This window comes from Balearica regulorum, chromosome 4, assembly GCF_011004875.1.
Source record: "Balearica regulorum gibbericeps isolate bBalReg1 chromosome 4, bBalReg1.pri, whole genome shotgun sequence".
Taxonomy (NCBI): domain Eukaryota; kingdom Metazoa; phylum Chordata; class Aves; order Gruiformes; family Gruidae; genus Balearica; species Balearica regulorum.
In genome coordinates, this window is record NC_046187.1 from 80,378,809 (window position 1) to 80,397,418 (window position 18,610).

General features: G+C 55.4%; 1 protein-coding gene across 2 annotated transcripts in view; it reads right to left on the reverse strand.

The window, feature by feature from the left end:
• Positions 1-12,083, reverse strand: part of ADAM33 (ADAM metallopeptidase domain 33) — a 30,650-nt gene extending 18,567 nt beyond the window's left edge. For both annotated transcript variants that reach the window (XM_075752836.1, XM_075752835.1), the window contains exons 1-3: positions 11,744-12,083; positions 8,849-8,931; positions 1,625-1,701 (exon numbers count right to left, since the gene is read on the reverse strand). In XM_075752836.1, coding sequence (XP_075608951.1) covers positions 1,625-1,701; positions 8,849-8,931; positions 11,744-11,873 — 290 coding nt within the window. In that variant the 5' untranslated portion in view covers positions 11,874-12,083. The remainder of the gene's footprint in view (positions 1-1,624; positions 1,702-8,848; positions 8,932-11,743) is intronic.
• Positions 12,084-18,610: the final 6,527 nt, after the last annotated feature.

Genomic DNA, 18,610 nt, shown 5'->3' on the forward strand with positions numbered 1-18,610 from the left:
ATAGATATTCTTGGGTGCTATGGACTGCCTTGGGTCCCACAGATGGTCCTGGGTGCCATGGAAGTTCTTGGGTGCCATGTCTTGGGTGTCACGGACTGTCCTGGCTGCCATGGGTGGTCCTGGGTGCCACAGATGCTCTTGGATGCCACATACTATCCCGGGTGCCATGGACAATCTTGAGTGCCATACACGGTCCTGCGTGCTATGGATGCTCATTGATGCCATGGAAAGTCCTAGGTGCCACAGACAGTTCTGGGTGTCACAGATGGTCCTGGATGCCACAGACAGTCCTGAGTGTCACCAAAAGTCCTGGGCATCATGAATGCTTTTGGGTGCCATGGATGATTCTGGGTACCACGGACTGCCCTTGGGTGCTCAGCTCCCTTTTGCTGCCACCAACCCTCTCATCTGTTTCACTGTGCCCTCATCCAGAGTTCAGCATCCTGCAATGCCCCACGCTTCTCCAGTCCTGCCAGAGGCACCACAGCCACCAGGGATGCTCTTCACCCCTCCTGGCCACAACCATCCCCTCAGCATGGCAAAGTGGTACCAAGCCAGAATTACGGTAATGAGAGGACAGACAAATATCTCCAGGCCTGGTGCACCAGCTAGAAACAAGGCTAAGCTTCTCACATGAGCTTTCAACCCCCATTGCCAACCCCCCCATTGCCCACAGTCCTAAAACACAACGTGCATGGGAACCCCCCAGTGCTCCTTCCCGCACACCAAAGGTCCCGCTGGGACCTGCTCCCTGGCAGGGCTGTTTGGGGGACACCGTGGTGGCTGCCTTTGTACCCAAACAGCAGCAAGAAGAGGGTTCTGCCAGGCACGAGCCTCCCACAGCTGCTGGTGAGAAGCAGAAGTGGAAGCAGAAGCCGTTCCTGCAGAGATCAGCTTTCTGCCCTACTGCACCACGGGGCCACCTGGCACCAGGAGGGACCTGAACCAAAAAAGGGACATATGTCATGAGGTCTCAGGGAGAGAGGCAAGGAGAGCAGGGCAGGGGATGGAGATGATTGCTCTCCTTGCTCCAGCCCGGGGCACGAGGGGACGCCAGGCTGGGTGAGTGTCACAGGGGACAGATGCTGCTGGCACCTGCATCCAAGCCAAACCGAAGAAGCCTAGAAAGGTTCGAGCAAGGTTACACGGCAAAGTCACCCAGGAATGGTGCCAGGCTGCCAACCCCAAGACCAGTCCAGCGGAAGAGCAGTAGAGGTTTCCAAATCACTGCCAGCAGTCAGCATTGCCCACCATGAGATACCTCCAAAGACCTCACAGGATTAGCCCCACCAGCGGGGTGGCAGCCCAAGAGCCCCCCCGTCCCACTGAGCCTCTGCCTGGCACATCTCCATCCCCTAAGCACCCCACACCACCTTTACCCGTGCTGGGTCCTGCACCGCAGCATGGAGCCAAGGCTGTTTCTTGCATGGGATGGGTGTGGGCAGTGGAAAAAAGGAACATTTCAGCCCAAACTGCTGCATCAGCTGCAGCCGGCAGGAAGCCACACCGGGCCGTCCCTTCCCCTCTGGACAGGAGAGCCAGGACAGGGTGGTCAAGATCCTACTGCTCCAGGTGGGACCGTGCTAGGGGCACCCCGTGCCCCTTCCCCAGCCCCGACACTTACTGGTTCCTCTCCAGCACCAGGATGAGCTCTCTGCCCTCGGCCATCACGGCCACCTTTGCCCGGGCAGGCACCGGCACCTACAGAGGAAGCAAAGGAGGGAGAGGGTTAGAAAAGACAGAGCCCAGGACGCTGCCAGCCGGGTGCCTGTCCATCCTGCTGCCTGCCTGTATTATTGTAGGACCTACTGCTCCGTTAGCAACGCAAAGGGCAGCACGTGCAATGGATTTTGAGCACCATCCCTGTTTGGAAAAGCAGGAGCTGCCTTTCCAACTGCAAAACCGCAGCAGGAGCAGTGAGAGCACAGGTGCCCCAGGGCAGGGGCGGGGGTGAGTGGGGACACGGGGGCCAGGCGGTCCCTGAGCATCCTCAGCCACTCTTCAGGGGACATCCCACAGCGACCCACACCACTCTCACCTCCCAAAAGCTCAACCCCTCAATTCAAGCTGGCAATGGACCCTGTGCTATTCCCACCAGACACCATCTCCTCTGCCCATCCCTGTCCCCAGCACCTTCCTCTGCTCCCCAGCTCAGGGCGCATCCCAGCTTCTCCTCCATGGACCTGCTCCACCTACTCCATCCCCTGCTACAAGCCCGTGGAAGGTGAGAAATAAACCCTGCTGCTTGATTTTCCATGAATAGCAGCAGATAAAAGAGGATTTGTGCTGGGATTCACCCCGCAAGAGCTGGTGAGAAAGCAAACCCCAACTCTGCTGGCAGGTCCCCCAGAAAAAGGCAGCAAGAGAGAACCGATACGGGATACAGGATCAGGAGCACTGCCCCGAGCATCCCGAACGGAGTCTCCGCATGCTCTGTCCCACCGCGGCTCCATCCCACCGGAGATCCTGAGCCGGATCCTGCGGAGGCTTGTCCCGGGGTGGGTCAGCACCTGCGTGCACCCCCGCGGGGTACAGAAATAAACAGCAACCGCCCGGGCACCGGATAAACCGCACCGTTACAAATACTGCAGGGCAGCAAGAGGAAACGATTGACTCAGCTTCCCCAGGATGCCGGCGGTTTTACTCACTCCCTCGCTTTGGAGGGTGTTAAATGGGAACCTTACGGAGGGAGCCACACCAGCACGGCTCATCTGCACGTGACGGGATGGGCTGGAGCCCAAAGTGCTGCCCTCCTCCAACGTCCCCACATCCCTTCCCCGGCTCCAGCACCGAGGACACAAAAAGCATCGCTCTGTCTCTGTTTATGGCCCGGCCGGCATGGCTGGCTCTGTCTGCCCCGCTCGGTCCCTCCCAATCCGTGGCGGATGCAGGGAGCCCGGCGGGCTGCCAGCCCTCGGCCCTGCGCTCGGGATCTGCCGCGGGGCCCCGGCACCCTGGCTGCGAGCTGGCGAGGTTTTCCCAGGAAGGAGCCGTCCCCGCAAGGCTCCAGCTCCGGCTGCTTTTAGCATCACGGGATTTTGCAGCCGGTCACTAGGAATGCAGCGGGGTGGGGGTAAAGTTGGGTGATTCCCAGCTTGGGCTAAACCAGAGGTCAAATCCTGCTGTCCCCTCTCATCCCTATGGAGATGGCCAGCAAGGCTTTGCTCCTTACGCAGCCCAGTCCTCACCCCACGCCCTGGGTACCGGGGAGATGGGGGGACCTCCAGCCTGGCAGCCCCAGGGCCACCGTCCCGGGGACCATCATGCTGATAAGGGGCAGCATGGCGGGACAAAGCGTTTCGGGGTGCAGGGCGGCCAGGCACTGCTGCACCCCAGGACACAGGGCTTGTGCTCCCAGGAAGGGTGTTCCTGCAGGTCCACCCCAAATTGAGCTCTAGGGATGGAGGAACCCCATTAAGCTGCTCAAATTGGCCATGGGGATACTTCTGGCCCCAAGGAGACCCACGGGTCTGAGCCCTTACGGCCTCATTTCCCGAGGACGGCAGCACGAGGACGTGGTGACGGAGCCAGGCCAGCCAAGCCCCCCCTCCGCTTCCAACACCATCTTCCCAGCTCCAAAAAAGGAGACCAGACACAGTGCTTTGAAATAAAAACAACAGCAAAGCAAGCCGAGTCCGAGGCCCCGCCGCTTCCCGGCGAGCCCCTTCGGCACGGCCATGGCCACGGCGCGGCCGCGGTCCCCGCTCCCGGCGAGGGGCCCTGTGCGATGCAGGGAGGAGGAAGCCGGGGCAGAGGGCTCCCCTCCTTCGGCGATGGTGGGAACGGGCTGTATTTTTAGAACATGATCTTATACAAACATCACTCCTTGGCCAAACATGGTCTGTACATTTTTCTTGCCGTTTCCCTCCTTTCCCCTGCCTCCCCCTCCCTTTTTTCAAGCCTGCTTCTCCCCGTCTCTGCCCTCCCTAACACCCTCTCCCCACAGCCCATCTCCTCTTCCTCCTCCTCCTCCTCCTCCTCCTCCCCAAGTGCCTGCCGGCTCCTTCCCAGATTTGAATTCCCCAGCAATTACTCCCTGCCTTGACTTAAGGGCCTTTACTGGCAAAATGCTCTTTCCCAGCTGCCGTCTTAAAGGGACACGTGTGCGTGCAGGGTTATCCCGGCATTTGCAGCTCCCTGTTGCAAGCACCGTCCCGTATCCCGGGCTGCCAAAGACTGGAACACAAACCGCTGCTAACGGGATCTGTGTCCAACCTCCGCGAGGTGATGCATCGCAAGCTCTCCCCTTCCCCGTGCCTCAGTTTCCCCACATGGAGAGGCACTGGGGAGCAGGGGACTGATCCTGGTTTCAGCTGGGACGGGCTGAAAGCTGCTCAGCCCCTGCAGAAAGAAGTAGCGGTAAAAAGAGGGAGAAGGAGGGTGCGAGCATCACTTGTGCCAGACAGGAGTCAAATAACCCAACTCCAAGGCCAGGAAAGGTCATTGCATTAATTAAACAGCGCTAATTTTGCCTTGAGCCTAACTGACAGGTAGTTGGGTCCCCAAGAACTGCCTGCCAAGACGCTGTGCACCTGGAATGAGTAGGGATCAGCATCATCCCACGCTCCAGCATCATCCCAGGCTCCACCATCATCCCAGGCTGCAGCATCGTCCCAGGCTCCGGCATCCTCCTGGCCTTCGGCAACATCCCAGGTTCCAATATCACCCTGGGCTCCAGCACCATCTGGGGTTCCAGTACCTTTCCAGGCTCCATCATCATCCCAGACTCCTGCACCTTTCTGGGCTGCAGCATCTTCCTCCCCCACCCAAACACCACCACCACCTTCTTTCTCCAGCAGCCACAAAAATGATTCACCAGTCCGCGCCGCAGGCTGCAGGAACCACCTTGTCTTGGACCTGGCTGGATGTGGAGGTGGTGGCCCCTCTCCAGGACATCCCAGCAAAGCCAGTCCCACCAGGGGTTGGGCTGGGAGAGGCGAAGAGCAGCTGGGATGAATCTGCCCTGGCTGGGACCCAGCCCGCGAGCAGCCCAGAAGACCCACTGGGCCGAGCTCGAGTCTATTTTTCTTTTTCAATCTGCTGATCAGAAAAAAACCGCAGCGATGTTTGCAGAGGAGCTGAGGCCAAGGGGTTTGCGTTGTTTTTCAAGGGGAAAGACGATCTTTGTTTCCCCACGGCTCCTGGCCATCCTCCTCACCCAGGCTCCCTCCTCCACCCTTGCTGGAAAGCTCCCGCTGCCCTGCGGGAGAACGGCTCGCTGGGGAACAGGCTCGGAGAGCTCTGAGCTCCTTGGGAAATCACTAGTTAAGCCAAAATCCAAAAGCCACGTTCAAATCACAACCCGGCCATCTGCTCGGGCAGGTCCCACAAGCCCTGAGTTCCTAAGTGAGCACATGCAAGCCTGGATGTAGCGAGGAAGACGAGGATCGGAGTTACCAGGAAATGGTCCGTAGAGGATTTGGTGATGGGTTTTCCAGCTGGAGCATCATGGCTGAGCCAGGTCCTCCCCAGGCAGCAGCAGAGTTGGGATTTGAAGGATCCCAGCAGCAGAGTTGGGATTTGAAGAGCACAGCTTGGGGACTGCATTGCCTTATCCTAAACGCACACTGGGATGGGGATCTGAGACCTGAAGGACAAGCCTCTCGCTCCAGCTGCTCACTGGAAAAGCATCCTGGGGGCAGCCAGCTCCAGGGCAGTCGGGGGAACCAGGGCAATCCAGGCCCTGGAGACAGAGGCAGGATTTTTGGTCATTTTGAAGCAAACTTGGCTCAGGGACCACGTCAGGGTTTGCTCAGTCCTGCCACACGTTGCCAAGGGAAAAGGGCTTCCCTGCAGGAAACAGATTGCAGGAGTGCGTGTCCTCGGCACCTGCAGCTCGCCCCAAACAACAGGTCCTTCCCTTCCCCTCCCTTCCTGCACCCGGAGCAGGGCTGTGACCCCACGTGGATGTGGTGCTCCCAGGGGAGGGGTCCGCGCTGCTGGCACGGGGGAGGGACGGGGTATCGCACCCCAACCACGACCCGCGGGGATGCTCCAAGCGTTTGTCAGAGAACGAAGGGGACAGCCATGTCCCACCCCCAGGACAGACACTGGCTGCTCCAGGGACCCAGCAGATGATCCCGTGGTGTGAGGGGAAGCGGTGGGCGGGAGGATGCTCCGTTGGTGCCAAGGTGCGTTCCCGTACAGGGACGGGGTGCCAGGAGAGACCCGGAGGGAGGTTGAGGGGCTCTTCTGCCTGGGTGCTCCTCAGTGCTCGTGATTTATAGAATCACAGAACCACAGACTGGTCTGGGTGGGCAGGGACCTCACAGCCCATCCAGTTCCACCCCCCTGCCATGGGCAGGGACACCCTCCACTAGCCCAGGTTGCCCAAAGCCCCATCCAACCTGGCCTTGAACACTGCCAGGGAGCCAGGGGCAGCCACAGCTTCTCTGGGCAACCTGGGCCAGGGCCTCAGCACCCTCATCGTAAAACATTTCTTCCTTATGTCCAATCTAAAACTTCCCTCTTTCAGTTTAAAACCATTGCAGCGAGAAACCATGCTTGGGAAAAAGCAATTTCAAAGGGAAAAAAGTAAAACAGGGAATGCCACAGGCAGCGCGACAGGCCAGGCGGGTCCCCAGGGTGGGGACAGGGGACTCCCAGACGCCTGGGCCAGGATGCTGGGCACAACCTCCATTTCCAGCTCCGAAGGGCTGGAAAAGTCCGCTCTCCGCTCTGGCAGCCTTCGCTCCGTGCCCCGAGCCGCGGCGGAGGAGCGGGAGGAGGATGCGGGCAGCAGCGGGGCAGGATCCCACCCCAAGCCGGCAGCGATGAGGGGGCTGTTTGCAATCAGGGTCCCCACGACCTCCTGCCCGGCCTCTCCGAAATCGCTTCCATGTGTGCCGGGAGCCGTGGAGCCCGCAGGGAGTTCAGCCCCGAACAATAGGAGAGAGGAGGGTGTAGAGGGGGGAGGCAGGGTCCAGCCCCCCCCCAGCGCCGTGCCAGCCCGCACACGATGGGACCGCAGAGCCACTACCCACCATCCTCCTCCTCTTCCCACCGGCTCGACCTCGCTTCTCCAGGAGGAGGGAAAGGGGACACGGTGATGTCCCCTGGGACTGTGGCACAGGCCACCCCGCAGCATCCCACCCGTGGAGGAGCATCCCCCGGGCGGTCACCACGCTCGAACCCATCATTTCATGTGCTCGGAAGTTGTCTCCTCTCAGACTCCCACCCCAAAAGCCAGCTGTGCCCGGCCAAACAGAGCGGGCTGGCGGCAATCGCGCAGCCGTATTTATTTCCAGGATCTTTGCTAGAGGGCAGGAGGAGACGGGGCGGGGATGGGGCCGACTAAATCAATCCTAAAAATACGCAGGTCAGCAGTACCAGGGCGAAAAGAGCCGCTCTGGGGCTACGTCTGCAAGCGGGGAGCCCGCTCGCCCCCACCCCATCCTTTCTCTGGCTGCCACCGTCCTTCCCCCACAAAGCCTCCCCACTCCCGGCTGCGACCACCCTCCCTCTCCCCGCCTTCCCCCCCTCCAAGGAACAGGAGCCTCCTTGTTTCGGGCTGGCTGGAGCCAGCGGAGGCAGAGCAGATGCCAGGAAACACGCCAGAACCTGCCCAGCCTCCCTGTCCCCAGCCGGTGGCCATCCAGCCCCACCATCCCGGGGTCCCCCGGTGACTCCCGAACCCCCTGCACGCCTGCGATTTGCACCCACCCAGCACAATTTCGGGCAGCAGGGTGTTAGCGAGAATATAAATAAACCTCCCGCTGCCACACATTCCCCGTCTCGAGTGCCCTCCAACCTAAATATAGACCGATCCGGCGCTGCTAGGAAGGGAGGGGACGTTTCTGCAGGCTGACCACGGCATCCCTAATGCGATGGGCTATTTCAGCTACTGGAGAACCACGATTCCCAGCAGCCGGTGTCGATGTGAGCGATGCTCCCGATTCCCCTGGGGAAAAGGCATCGTCCAGCCCCTCGGAGGAGGCAGGGCAGCACAAAGGCACCCTCCGCTTTCACTGCCGGGAAGCGGGGCTGACCACCCTGCTCAGTATCTCCTGCCTGGAGCAAGGAGGTTTAACCTGGAGGCATCTCAGGTAGCTTCAAAGCTGCATCCTCAGCCCCTGCTCCAGGGAGATGCCACCAGAGAAGGTCACTTCCAGCACTGAGTCTTCTCAGCAGCGAATCTGCCCAGCCCCAAAACACAACAGTTTCCCACAAACATCCTCATTGGTGCTTATTGTGCTGGGAAGCGATTTGATCTGCCCCGAAGGAGACCACAGCCCCCGAGACCCTCCCAGCTGCTGGGTACAAGGACCAGCTGCTGCGGCCGATGGGCAGCTGCGGAGCTGGTTGACCACAGAGCCAGGCAAGGCGCCAAACCCAGGCAAGGGTCACCACAAACATCTCATGAAGAGGATTTGGAGACTGTGGGGGCAGTGGGGAGGGTGCAACGGCCAGTAGAGCAGCCCTGGGAAGAGATGACCTCTCTGCCATGCAGCCCATGCCTGGCTTCTCTGCAGTCTTCCTAAGGACATCGCTCTTAAATCCTGCAGCACTTTCCTACTAACGAATATTGTTGGTCTGTCTGTCCTGGCCAAACCCTCAATCTGATGACTTACCTCCATGTCCTCTCTCCAAAGCGCCCAACTCCTTTCTCCTCACCACTCTTGGCCATCTTTCCTACCGCCCAATATTTAGGATGACGCTTAATTAACTCACTGTTGAACCCTCTGCTTTCCCTGTTCATTACCTGAAGAGGGTAATGAGTCCTGCAAACTCAGCATCCCGCTCACGGGTTCTGCAAACTCAACATCTCCATCCAAGTCCCACCATGAAGACCTCCAGATGCCGGACCCAGCCGTGCGGTGCCGGGGAGAGGACCCATCTCTGCTCTCACCTTTTCATCCAGGCTGACTGCTCGTCTGGTACGGCCCCTGAGGAGCCAGTGTGGGGTGACCCGCTCTCCATGGGACGGTGGCCCTGGGAAAGAGAAGACCTGGTGAGCGTGTGAACAGACCTTGCAAGTCCCTGAGAGCAGGAGCTCCTCTGCAGCCACATCAAGAGCGAAATGGGGGGAAGGGACAGAGCTGAGGACTCTGGCCAACGTCCAGCCACCTCTTAGGTGTTTCTGGGGTACGGACACCAGCATGAAACCAAAGCATCGCCCCCTCCCCAGGCCAGCACCCTCATCCCTGGCCCAGCCTTTCTCCTGGCAGCCCCCCAGGAGCGTTGCTGCCCACCCAGGTCCCAAACCAGTGGCCTGAATTCCCTGAAACCCACCCTGGAGAAGCAGCCAGTACACGGATGGCATCACCCCGGCCCCACTCGCGTCCCGGCCATCACCAACCAGCCCAGACAAACCCCACCGAGCACCCCATTGCACCCCAGGCCGGGGTGCGGGCAGGGGCTGCGCAGGCAGCACGGCAGCAGGCAGCAGCACATCCTCCTGCCCGCTCCATCTCTCCTCAATCACCCAAACAGCTTTTTTATTTTTATTTTTGGCTTTATGCGTTTACATCATAGATTGGCGTCATTTACAGGACGGGGAAGCGTGGTTCGATCACCCAGAAATCGAGCCGTCAGCTTTCCACCCAGAACTGGGCTCGAGCAGGGAGCAGAGGAGCTAAAATAGCTGCAGCACGTTACGGGTTTCTCTGAGCCATCCCAACTCCCCCGGGCAGAGCAGTACAAGCAATTCTTTGGCTCGATTAGAGACAGGCAGACTTTCTAAGATATTTTTTTTTCCCTAAACAATGTGGTTGTATTTGATTGCAGCAGAGCGAGCAGCTACTGATGACTTAAGCCTGGACAACAACAGAAAAAAAAAAAAAAAAAATCTGAAGATGCTGCAGAAAGGGGATGAGGTCTAGCAAAAATGTCAAGGGCTGGACCACCTTGCCAAGCCAAATGTTGTCAGTGAAAGGTTGGATCTAGTAACCTTCCCCAGCAAAGGGCAAAGTTATTTACTAAGGGAGTGGAATAACAGGGCTTACAGCTTTATAATTTTATATGCTTGTTTTGGTTCCCCGTGCAACGATCTGGGGGGATTTGGCTTGAGGAAAGATGAAGTTATTGAAAAGAAAAAAAAAAAAAAAAAAGAAAAAAAAAAAAGATGAAGTTATTGGTTGGGAACTGCAGATCGAGTGTTTAACCTGAGCGAGTCACCCAGCCCAGCCATGTCTATCCCGTGAGGCCCCAGGACATGCCCGGCACTATCGCACAGTGGCATTTAATCAGCCATCATTATATATAGCATTTAATCAGATTCCAGGAATAACTGCAGATAAGGTGGTGGCACGATCTGTTTCTTTCTCTTCACCTCCTCCGAAAGCGTTAGCGAGGCCCTCCAACCCCCCCAGCCATATATAAGCCTCATTTTCTGCTGGGGAAACTGAGGCACGGCCACGATGCGATTTGCGTTTAGCCAGGAAGCGTGGGCAGCTCCGGCAGGCTTTGCTGCCTTCCCATTTCAGAGGAAGGAGAACAAAACCCCTAATTTGTCTTCCCTGGCTGCCGTGGAGGGAGAAGGGCAGAGAGAGACGCTGCCTCTCCCGGCTTGCTGCAAAGCCCGTCTTTCTCCCACGTTGTCTGGGGAGAGGATGAGACACGAGGGGCAGCCGTTCTGCAGGGATCACTGTGCTGGGCTTCGGGCCACGTCATAAAAACCTCTTGGTTATTATATTAAGCCTCGTGCTGTTCTGACTATAGCTCTTGCTGGGAATCGGAGACATTCAGAGCATGAGATAGGGCCTGAAAAATCTAAGTCAAATAAACCCAAACGTAGTGCAGAAGGGGTTTCCCACGCACAGCCCCCCCTCTCTTTTTTGTCGTTTGTTTTTTTTTTTTCCTGGAAAACACACTCATTCCCAGCCCTTTCTGGGAATGCTGCATCGGGAGCAGCGTTGCTTTGGCGTTTGGGATGTTTGCACCATTGCGGCCGGGCAGCCCCGTGTTTGGGGGATGCCCAAGCCCAGAGATGAACCCCGCATCGGCTCCAGCTTTCCCGTCTGATCCTCCTCTCCTCTTTAACCCAAACAGAGTTTTCTGGCTCCCACCATCCCCCCCCGCTCCTCTCCCAGCCACACAGCTCGTACAGATCTCTCTTGGAGTTGCTCTAAAACTTATTTGCAGCAGCAGCAGAGAACCCAGCAAAGCTCAAAAGTCAAAACGAAAAACTAATAAAAATAGCGCTTTGCGTGGAAAAACATCGGCCCCAGCTTCTCGGTGGGGTTGTGGAAGGAATTAGGGATGGAGAAGAGAAAGTACAGGCGGCTGAACCCAACCTGGCAACCCCTGCACTCCTATTTGAAAAGTAGTAGGAACCTCTGGGGAAAATAATGTATTTCCTCAACAACAGAAAAAGGTAAGTTTCACCCCAAAACACGCATCAGCAGCACAAGCCACTGCCAGGTCCTTTCAAGGTGCCACCACCCGGAGCTGGGACGGTTGTGGGGACCCAGGGGATGGGGAGACGAGGGGTGTCTCTGCCGTTCGGGGGGTGCTGGGGGAGCCGAACCCATCCCCTCTCCCGGTCCCAGCCCTCCCATCCCCACCAGACCATATAGAGTCATAACGCAGAGCCCGGCCCGGGCTGCCATGGGGCTCAGGGGACCCGCCGAGAGGGGGGGGTTTGGGGGGCACGTCCCCAGCAGGACGGTGGGGCCGAAGGGAGGGAGCGCTGCCCAAGACCTCCCCCCCCCCCCCCCCGCAAACCCCGGGGTACCCCCACCCGCACCCCCCTCCCCGCGGGCTCACCCTGGGGTGCGCCTCTCCCTCACCCCCCTCCCCTTACCTCGCGGTCCAGAAGCATCCCCCCGGCCGGGGAGCAGCAGCAGCAACAACCCCAGGAAAAAGATGCGGCTCCCCCAAAAATCACCCGAGCCCCGGCGGCCGCAGGGCTTGCGGGGGGCCAGCCCGGCCATGCCGGCGCTCCCCGGGGCTGTCACCGCCTCCGCTCGCCGCCGCCGGCCCTGCCTTCCCCTCTTATGCTCTCGGGTCCCCTCCCCTCCGCCCGGCGTCCCCCCGCCAGCCCCATTCACTCGCCCCGGCCGGCCCCGCTCGCCCGCGGCCGGAGCCCCCTTTCCCAGGCGCCCGGCTGGATCCTGGGCTGGGCGGCGGGAGGGAGGGAGGGAGGGAGGGAGAGGGGACGGCATTGTTCGCCTTTATTTATTGCTGTGTTTCTTGGCCCAGCCGGGCCGCTTAATGAAAACCAGACGGGAGGAGAAGGCTGCTCCCAGGCTCCCCCCGCCGGGGCATCCCGGCCGGCAGCCGCCGAGCCCCCCGCCCCGCTCGCCCCCCCCCCCCCGGGAGGGGATGCAAGGGGGTACGGAGGGGCTGCCTGCACAGGGAGGGCAGGGGAAAAGGCAGTCAAATAACCCCATCCATCCCACGAGGCAGAGACACTTCTGCAACCCTCCATATGCTCCCCTGTCGTTAATTAATTAATTTTTTTTTCCTAACAGGAGAGGGGTGCCGGGGGTGCACGGGGTGCTGCTCGTTTTCCTTTCTGCACACACACCTTCCCCCCCCCATCCTGTCCCTGCTCTGCTTCAGCGCTTTTGGGTCCTTCTCTTGGGTCGCCTAACTCTCCTTTTAAGGATTCATCACTAGGTATTGAAGTCCTAATACTAATATTGATTAGCGCTTGTAATTAAAGCTTCGCAAATGATTTTACTCTAAAAATGGGGACAGCCGAAGTGCTCCACAGCGCTGTGGGCACGCCTGCCCAAGGTAACATTTCGGGAGAGCAAGGGACAGGGGACTTCTCTCAGGTTTCCCAGCACAAAGGGCAAATCGAAATAGCACGGCCCTGGCAGCAGCATGGTCGGAGCCCTCCTGGCACTCAAACACACGTTGAGGTCCAGTTAACAGGGCCCTCAGATGCAACCGGCAGATGCAAACATCTGGACACTGTTAGCAAGTCTTCCCCAGCTCGGCAGCACCTTCAGGGCCTCATCAGCCTCAGACGTAGTGTTTCTCAGGTGGGTTAACACCACTTAGCAACACCTCGCTTACCACAAGCTCTCCCAAGCATCTTCCACCCTTTCTGGGTCAAGCTCTGCAGAGCACCAGGAAGGACTCGGTTAAGTTTGAAGTTGGTGTCCTGCTAAGGCTCACCATGGAAGGGCTGTGCAGGTCCCATCACCTCCCCCTGCAAAAAACAGTGTCACTGCGAAGAGTAAACGCGGGCAAGTGTGGTGAGAAATGGAGGGCATTGCCCTCAGATCCAGAAGCTCAGCAGAGCAGCCATAAATCAGCAGCCTGGCACACAACTAGGAGAGGTTCAAACGCATGTCAGGGCTTTCAGCCATCAGGAAACCATCAGCAGCAAGGTCCAGAGGGACAAAGCTGCGCAGAGCTGCAGAGCACCGTGAACGTCTTTCCAAGAAAGGGCAGCGGGTGGCCAGGACTGCCGGAGGGGTGAGCCAGAGGCTGGGGCGCAGCAGGCACCGTAAGCCAGAGGAAACCCTGGGCAGCAGACAGGCCCCAGTCTTCCCCCAGCAGCCGTCACCCCAGCACGGCTTCACTATTACTACACATTATGTGACTTTTTTCCTAATTCCTCTGCTTTCTCAGCCAGTGCAAACTACTCAAAGTAGCAGTCTTGGGGGTAGGCGAAGGCAGAAGGCGCTCTGCTTCCCACCGGCACAGGGAACCTTGAGTGCAATGGTTGGCCATGGAGAAGTACACGGCCCTACGCGGGGCTGGGGATCGCAACGGCTGGTGGTTATCCAGAGCAACTCATAAAAGGCCTTTTTGTGCAAAGGAACAGGCGTTCTTCCCCTGTCTACAGCCTTGATCACTTGATAATCTCTGCTGACAAAAGCCTACAGAGGCTGTGGCACCCAACCGTGGTCTGCAGCTGGGTCACGCAGCCCGGCAGCTGAGCCCGAGATCGGGGATTTCTGCAGCCCAGTGTAAGCCAAGAGCAGCACGTGTGAAGCAGGGGTGGGGGCTCACTCACAACCGTGGAATTAAAGACAGGGGGAGCCCCTTGGTATCTGTTTTCAGCATGCTCCTCTCCTCCCAGGTGCTGGTTCTTCATAGGCATGAAGGAGGCAACCAGTACACAGAGTCAGACAAGCACAGGAGATATGCTGAGGAAGAATCTGGGCACCCACGCTTTGGGTCTTCCACCACTCCGTTGGCAGCACAAACAGCCTTAGCCTGCTATGGGTCCTTCTGCAAAGGACAAGGACAGTCGTAACGTAGTAAAAGAGCTCTATGCCATTCATAAAAACCCGACAGACAAAAAAAAAAGGTCTCCTTAGACCCAATTTCATGTAATCTCCCATTAAAATGACCGTTCAGTCTGCACGCAATGCCACAGAAACTCAAGTCCTTGCGCACAGGCGTTCGGGAGGCCATGGAGCGTAGCCGGCACGCCACCTCCTCCAGATCCAGCGGGCGAGTCTCAGGGTCCAGGAGACTTACTCTTCTCCAGGGGAAGGCCAGGGCTGGCTACTCAGCAGATGATTCAAGGAGACTTGGCAGAGGCCAGCAGCCAGCCTGCTACGGCAGAGCGATTCACGGGATGTACCGAATCCAACTCGGGTAGAGGAGCCAACACAACTTTGGGAAAGTGAGCTGGAGTCTCTCCTTTCTTTTGCATCACCAAGAAAAGTTTGAAGTAGCTTCTGATAAAGCTAGAGACAGGGCTGCAGCACATGAGTAGAAGAGTAACATCAGATTGTATTAAAAAAAAACACCAAACCAAAAACAACCTTGTCCCCTATGAAGACTTTTTACAACTGTCCTCATCACCGTGGAATTTGAGTGCCTTCCAGAAGTGTATTAATCAACATGGTTTTCATTTGTCATGCGGAGGTCATTCATCCTCCCGCAGGGTCTAATTTGGCCTGGAGAATTCAGTTTATCTACTGATGTAGGGAGAAAAATATTAATAAAAAGTTTGACTTTCAAACCTTGCTTGTGTGAAAGAATCGTGTCTTTTCCATTTACAGCAGTTCAGCTGAATTCCTTCCCCGAGCCTACGACGAGCATGTCCAATGACTTCATGTTACGCTTTTAAGCTTTACAGAAGTACAGCCGCCCAGCTGGCCAACTAATAAATACAGCACAAAGGAAGCAATATATCAAGATCTTCTTTACTGAATTAAAGTTTGACCTGGACTAATGAGCAGCCAGGCAGGAAGTATTTTCTTCATTAGGGTATTGTTTCAGGAAAAGTGAATTATAAACCAGGATGCTCTCATGGACAAGTGGAAGCGACCAGCTTACCTGCTTTTGCATGGGGCAAATCTCCTTCTTCAGTCTCCTCCTCTTCAAAGTCATTCAATTGCATTCTCCTGCAGGCACAACCACTATCAAATTCACCACCGACAAAGGCAGACACCAGAAGTCCTTCGGGAAAGCAGTCCTCCAGGAGTCAACCACTCTGGTCCAGGCCATATCTAGACAGATGTACAGATATGCGACTATATTCCACTGGGAACTTCCTTTTCCAAGCACTTCAACTAATTTTTTTTTTTTTTTTTTTTGCATCATCCTTGCAATTGGTTTCCATGGCAGTCTTTCCAGTTACCAGTGATGAGAGAACATATCCCAAACACGTTCTGCTAAAGCTCCTCAGGCATTCTTCCATGGCTGCCTGATGCGACAGACCTCTAACTTGACACTGGTTCCCCATAGAAAGGCCTCCAAGAACATCCACCAAGAACCAAAGGACTTACCACGTTAATATAAAAGGTCCATCAGGATGGAATACAAAAGGTAGGACCTGGGAGTCCTGGTGGACAGCATGAGCCAGCAGTGTGCCCTCGTGGCCAAGGCAGCCACTGGTATCCTGGGGCGCGTTAAGAAGAGTACGAACAGCAGGTCGAGGGAGGTTCTCCTCTCCCTCTACCCTGCCCTGGTGAGGCCACATCTAGAGTTCTGTGTCCAGTTCTGGGCTCCCCAGCTCAAGAAAGACAGGGAGCTACTGGAGAGAGTCCAGCCGAGCGCTACGAGGATGATGAGGGGACTGGAGCATCTCTCGTATGAGGAAAGGCTGAGAGAGCTGGGCCACCTTAGCCTGGAGAAGAGAAGACTGAGAGGGGAACTGATCAATATCTATAAATATCTAAAGGGTGGATGTCAAGAGGATGGGGCCACACTCTTCAATGGTTCCAAATGACAGGACAAGGGGCAACAGGCACAAACTGGAACACAGGAAGTTCCATCGCAATGTGAGGAAAAACTTCTTCACTCTGAGAGTGACAGAGCACTGGGACAGGCTGCCCAGAGAGGTTGTGGAGTCTCCTCCTCTGGGGAGATTCAAAACCCACCTGGGTGCGATCCTGTGCAACCTGCTTTAGCAGGAGGGTTGGACTAGATGATCTCCAGAGGTCCTTTCCAACCCCTACCAATCTGTGAATCTGTGAACTAGTGGAAATGATCATGAAAGAGGAAATGGAAGTTGTTTCTAAAGGGCAACAAGCCTCTTATTTTAAAATAAGGAACCTTTCAAAGCATAAGGTGGCTTTTTTACACCCCTTTTCTCTGCTGTTGCCTTGCCTTGCCCACCTCACCTGCGCATCCATCATGCCCACTTCAAGCTCACTTTGTAGATATTACATCTACAGGCAATCCAAAGCCAAAGACCAGTCATTCTATTTACTTGATGATGAATAAACAATGTTCAAAGGTGCTTTCAGTTTCTAGCGACAACTCAACAGACAACCGTGCTGCCCTTCCCCTTCCCAGTTTTTGCAACAGCAGCTACGATAGCCAGCCTTTCGGTGAGACTCAAACGTGCATTTGGCACCTACACAATAATCACGGTGAGGGGTGGGCACGGCAAATGCTGATCAAAGAATATTTCTGATTAACTAAGAACAAAAGCCTGCTCCTGTAGGGTTAAAAAAACCCCCAAGACTAGTTCTGCCTCCTTTAAACTTCCAAAGATTTGCACAATTTACCCTAAAAGTCTTTTTGTAGCCGTGGATTAAGAAGAGATGACTCCACTCCGGAATCAACACAAGACAAGCACAATTTCCTGAGTTTTTGGAAAGAAGTTTCGCGCGTTGGAACCAATGACTCCAAACGTCAACAATCCCCTTCCATAGAACTATAAACATTGGATGCTTTGCACCAAGCAAGAGCTTTATCTGACCTGATGACAACAAGGAATGTAGTGGAATGGGTATGAGTCAGCTTCACTAGCATCCCTCATGATGAAATCAAGAGGACGATGGATGATAACGCTGTTAGAGTGCAGGACTGAGGAGGAAACCTGGCTCCTTTCAACCTGGCCACGTGGGACCTAATTTTCAGAAGTTCTGAGAAGTTGCAGCTCCTCCCAATTTCATCTGAAATTGCAGGCGCTCGCTCCTCTGGGGAGATATGTCAAACAACCTCGCACTGTTTGCTTTATGATATTTCAGAAAGCAGAGTGTAAACTCTTTGTGCAGCCCAAGACCAGCCTAAAACATCCAAGCACAATCTTCAGATCACGCATTCTGATATACTAAAGCATGCCTGAGCGGAAAATTCTTAACAGAAGCAAACACTTCTCCCTCAGCAAAGGAGAAACGCTATAGTATTATTATCAAATGAGGAATTACAGCTACTTGTTGCTAAATCTCTCAAGCTGCAAATCTAACAACTCACAGAATGACAGCGACTGTTAGATAACTTTGGTAGTCAGTGAGCATTTTTAAGCAAGGTAAAACATTTTAAAAGCATATTTAAGAAGCTAACTGGCTTTAAATGAGCACTCAGCAAGGCAAGATCCTGTCAGGATTCCAAGACAACTGAATTTCTTGTCACAAGGCAAGAGTCTATTCATATGTATATCAGAGAATCACAAGGCAAATCTCAGTACCAGCAAGTTTGAGCACCTTCTGCTGCAGCAACACACAGAGGTGCTTTCTAGCCCTAGAAGAGCAAAAGCAAAGCAGCAACTTGCATCCACATTCATCCCAATGACAAGACAGCAGAAGGACCAAATAGGTAAAACCGGATTTTGAAAAGTGGAAAAGTGTAAAGAGGTAAAAAGGTCTGAGCTGATTTATTGCAGCCATGTGATACTGTATTATGTTTAACCTGTACTTTTAACATCAGATTTCTGAGACCAGACATGGCCTTCTGACATACTAGATCATGGTTTTGTGGTGATTGTGGTTTTTTGCATGCTATTCTGATAGGAAGAGTACATCCAGATAAATTATAAATCTTACACCCAGATTTATTCTCACACTCAACTCCAGTGTAGGATATAACAGCTGCTTTAACGGCATGTGATACCACCAGCACAGGACACTGAAGAATCTTTGTCTCGTGTAATTTAGTGTGGTTCTACTGACCTTCAAGGGAATCACATTATTTCCCATCATTTGAAAACTTGATTCACTACATCCAAGTGTGAATTCCAGGGGTAACTGGCAAAGCAGGACCGTAGCCACTGCTGGACGGCTTAGCCAAGGGGTGCAACGAGAAGTTCTGTTAAATTCTTAGTGAACACAAGAGATCAAAATCTTCAGGTTGTGACTGACTCTCTGCAGAATCGGGTGTACCGTTACAGCCGTTCCTTGAACTAAATTGCTTTGAACATCTTAAGTACAGAAAATATGAAACCGCTGTTCGTACCCACTTAGTTCTCCTCAGATGTCTTTTCCTGTTTATACATCATACGAAGTCTATTGTGATAGTAAATGAA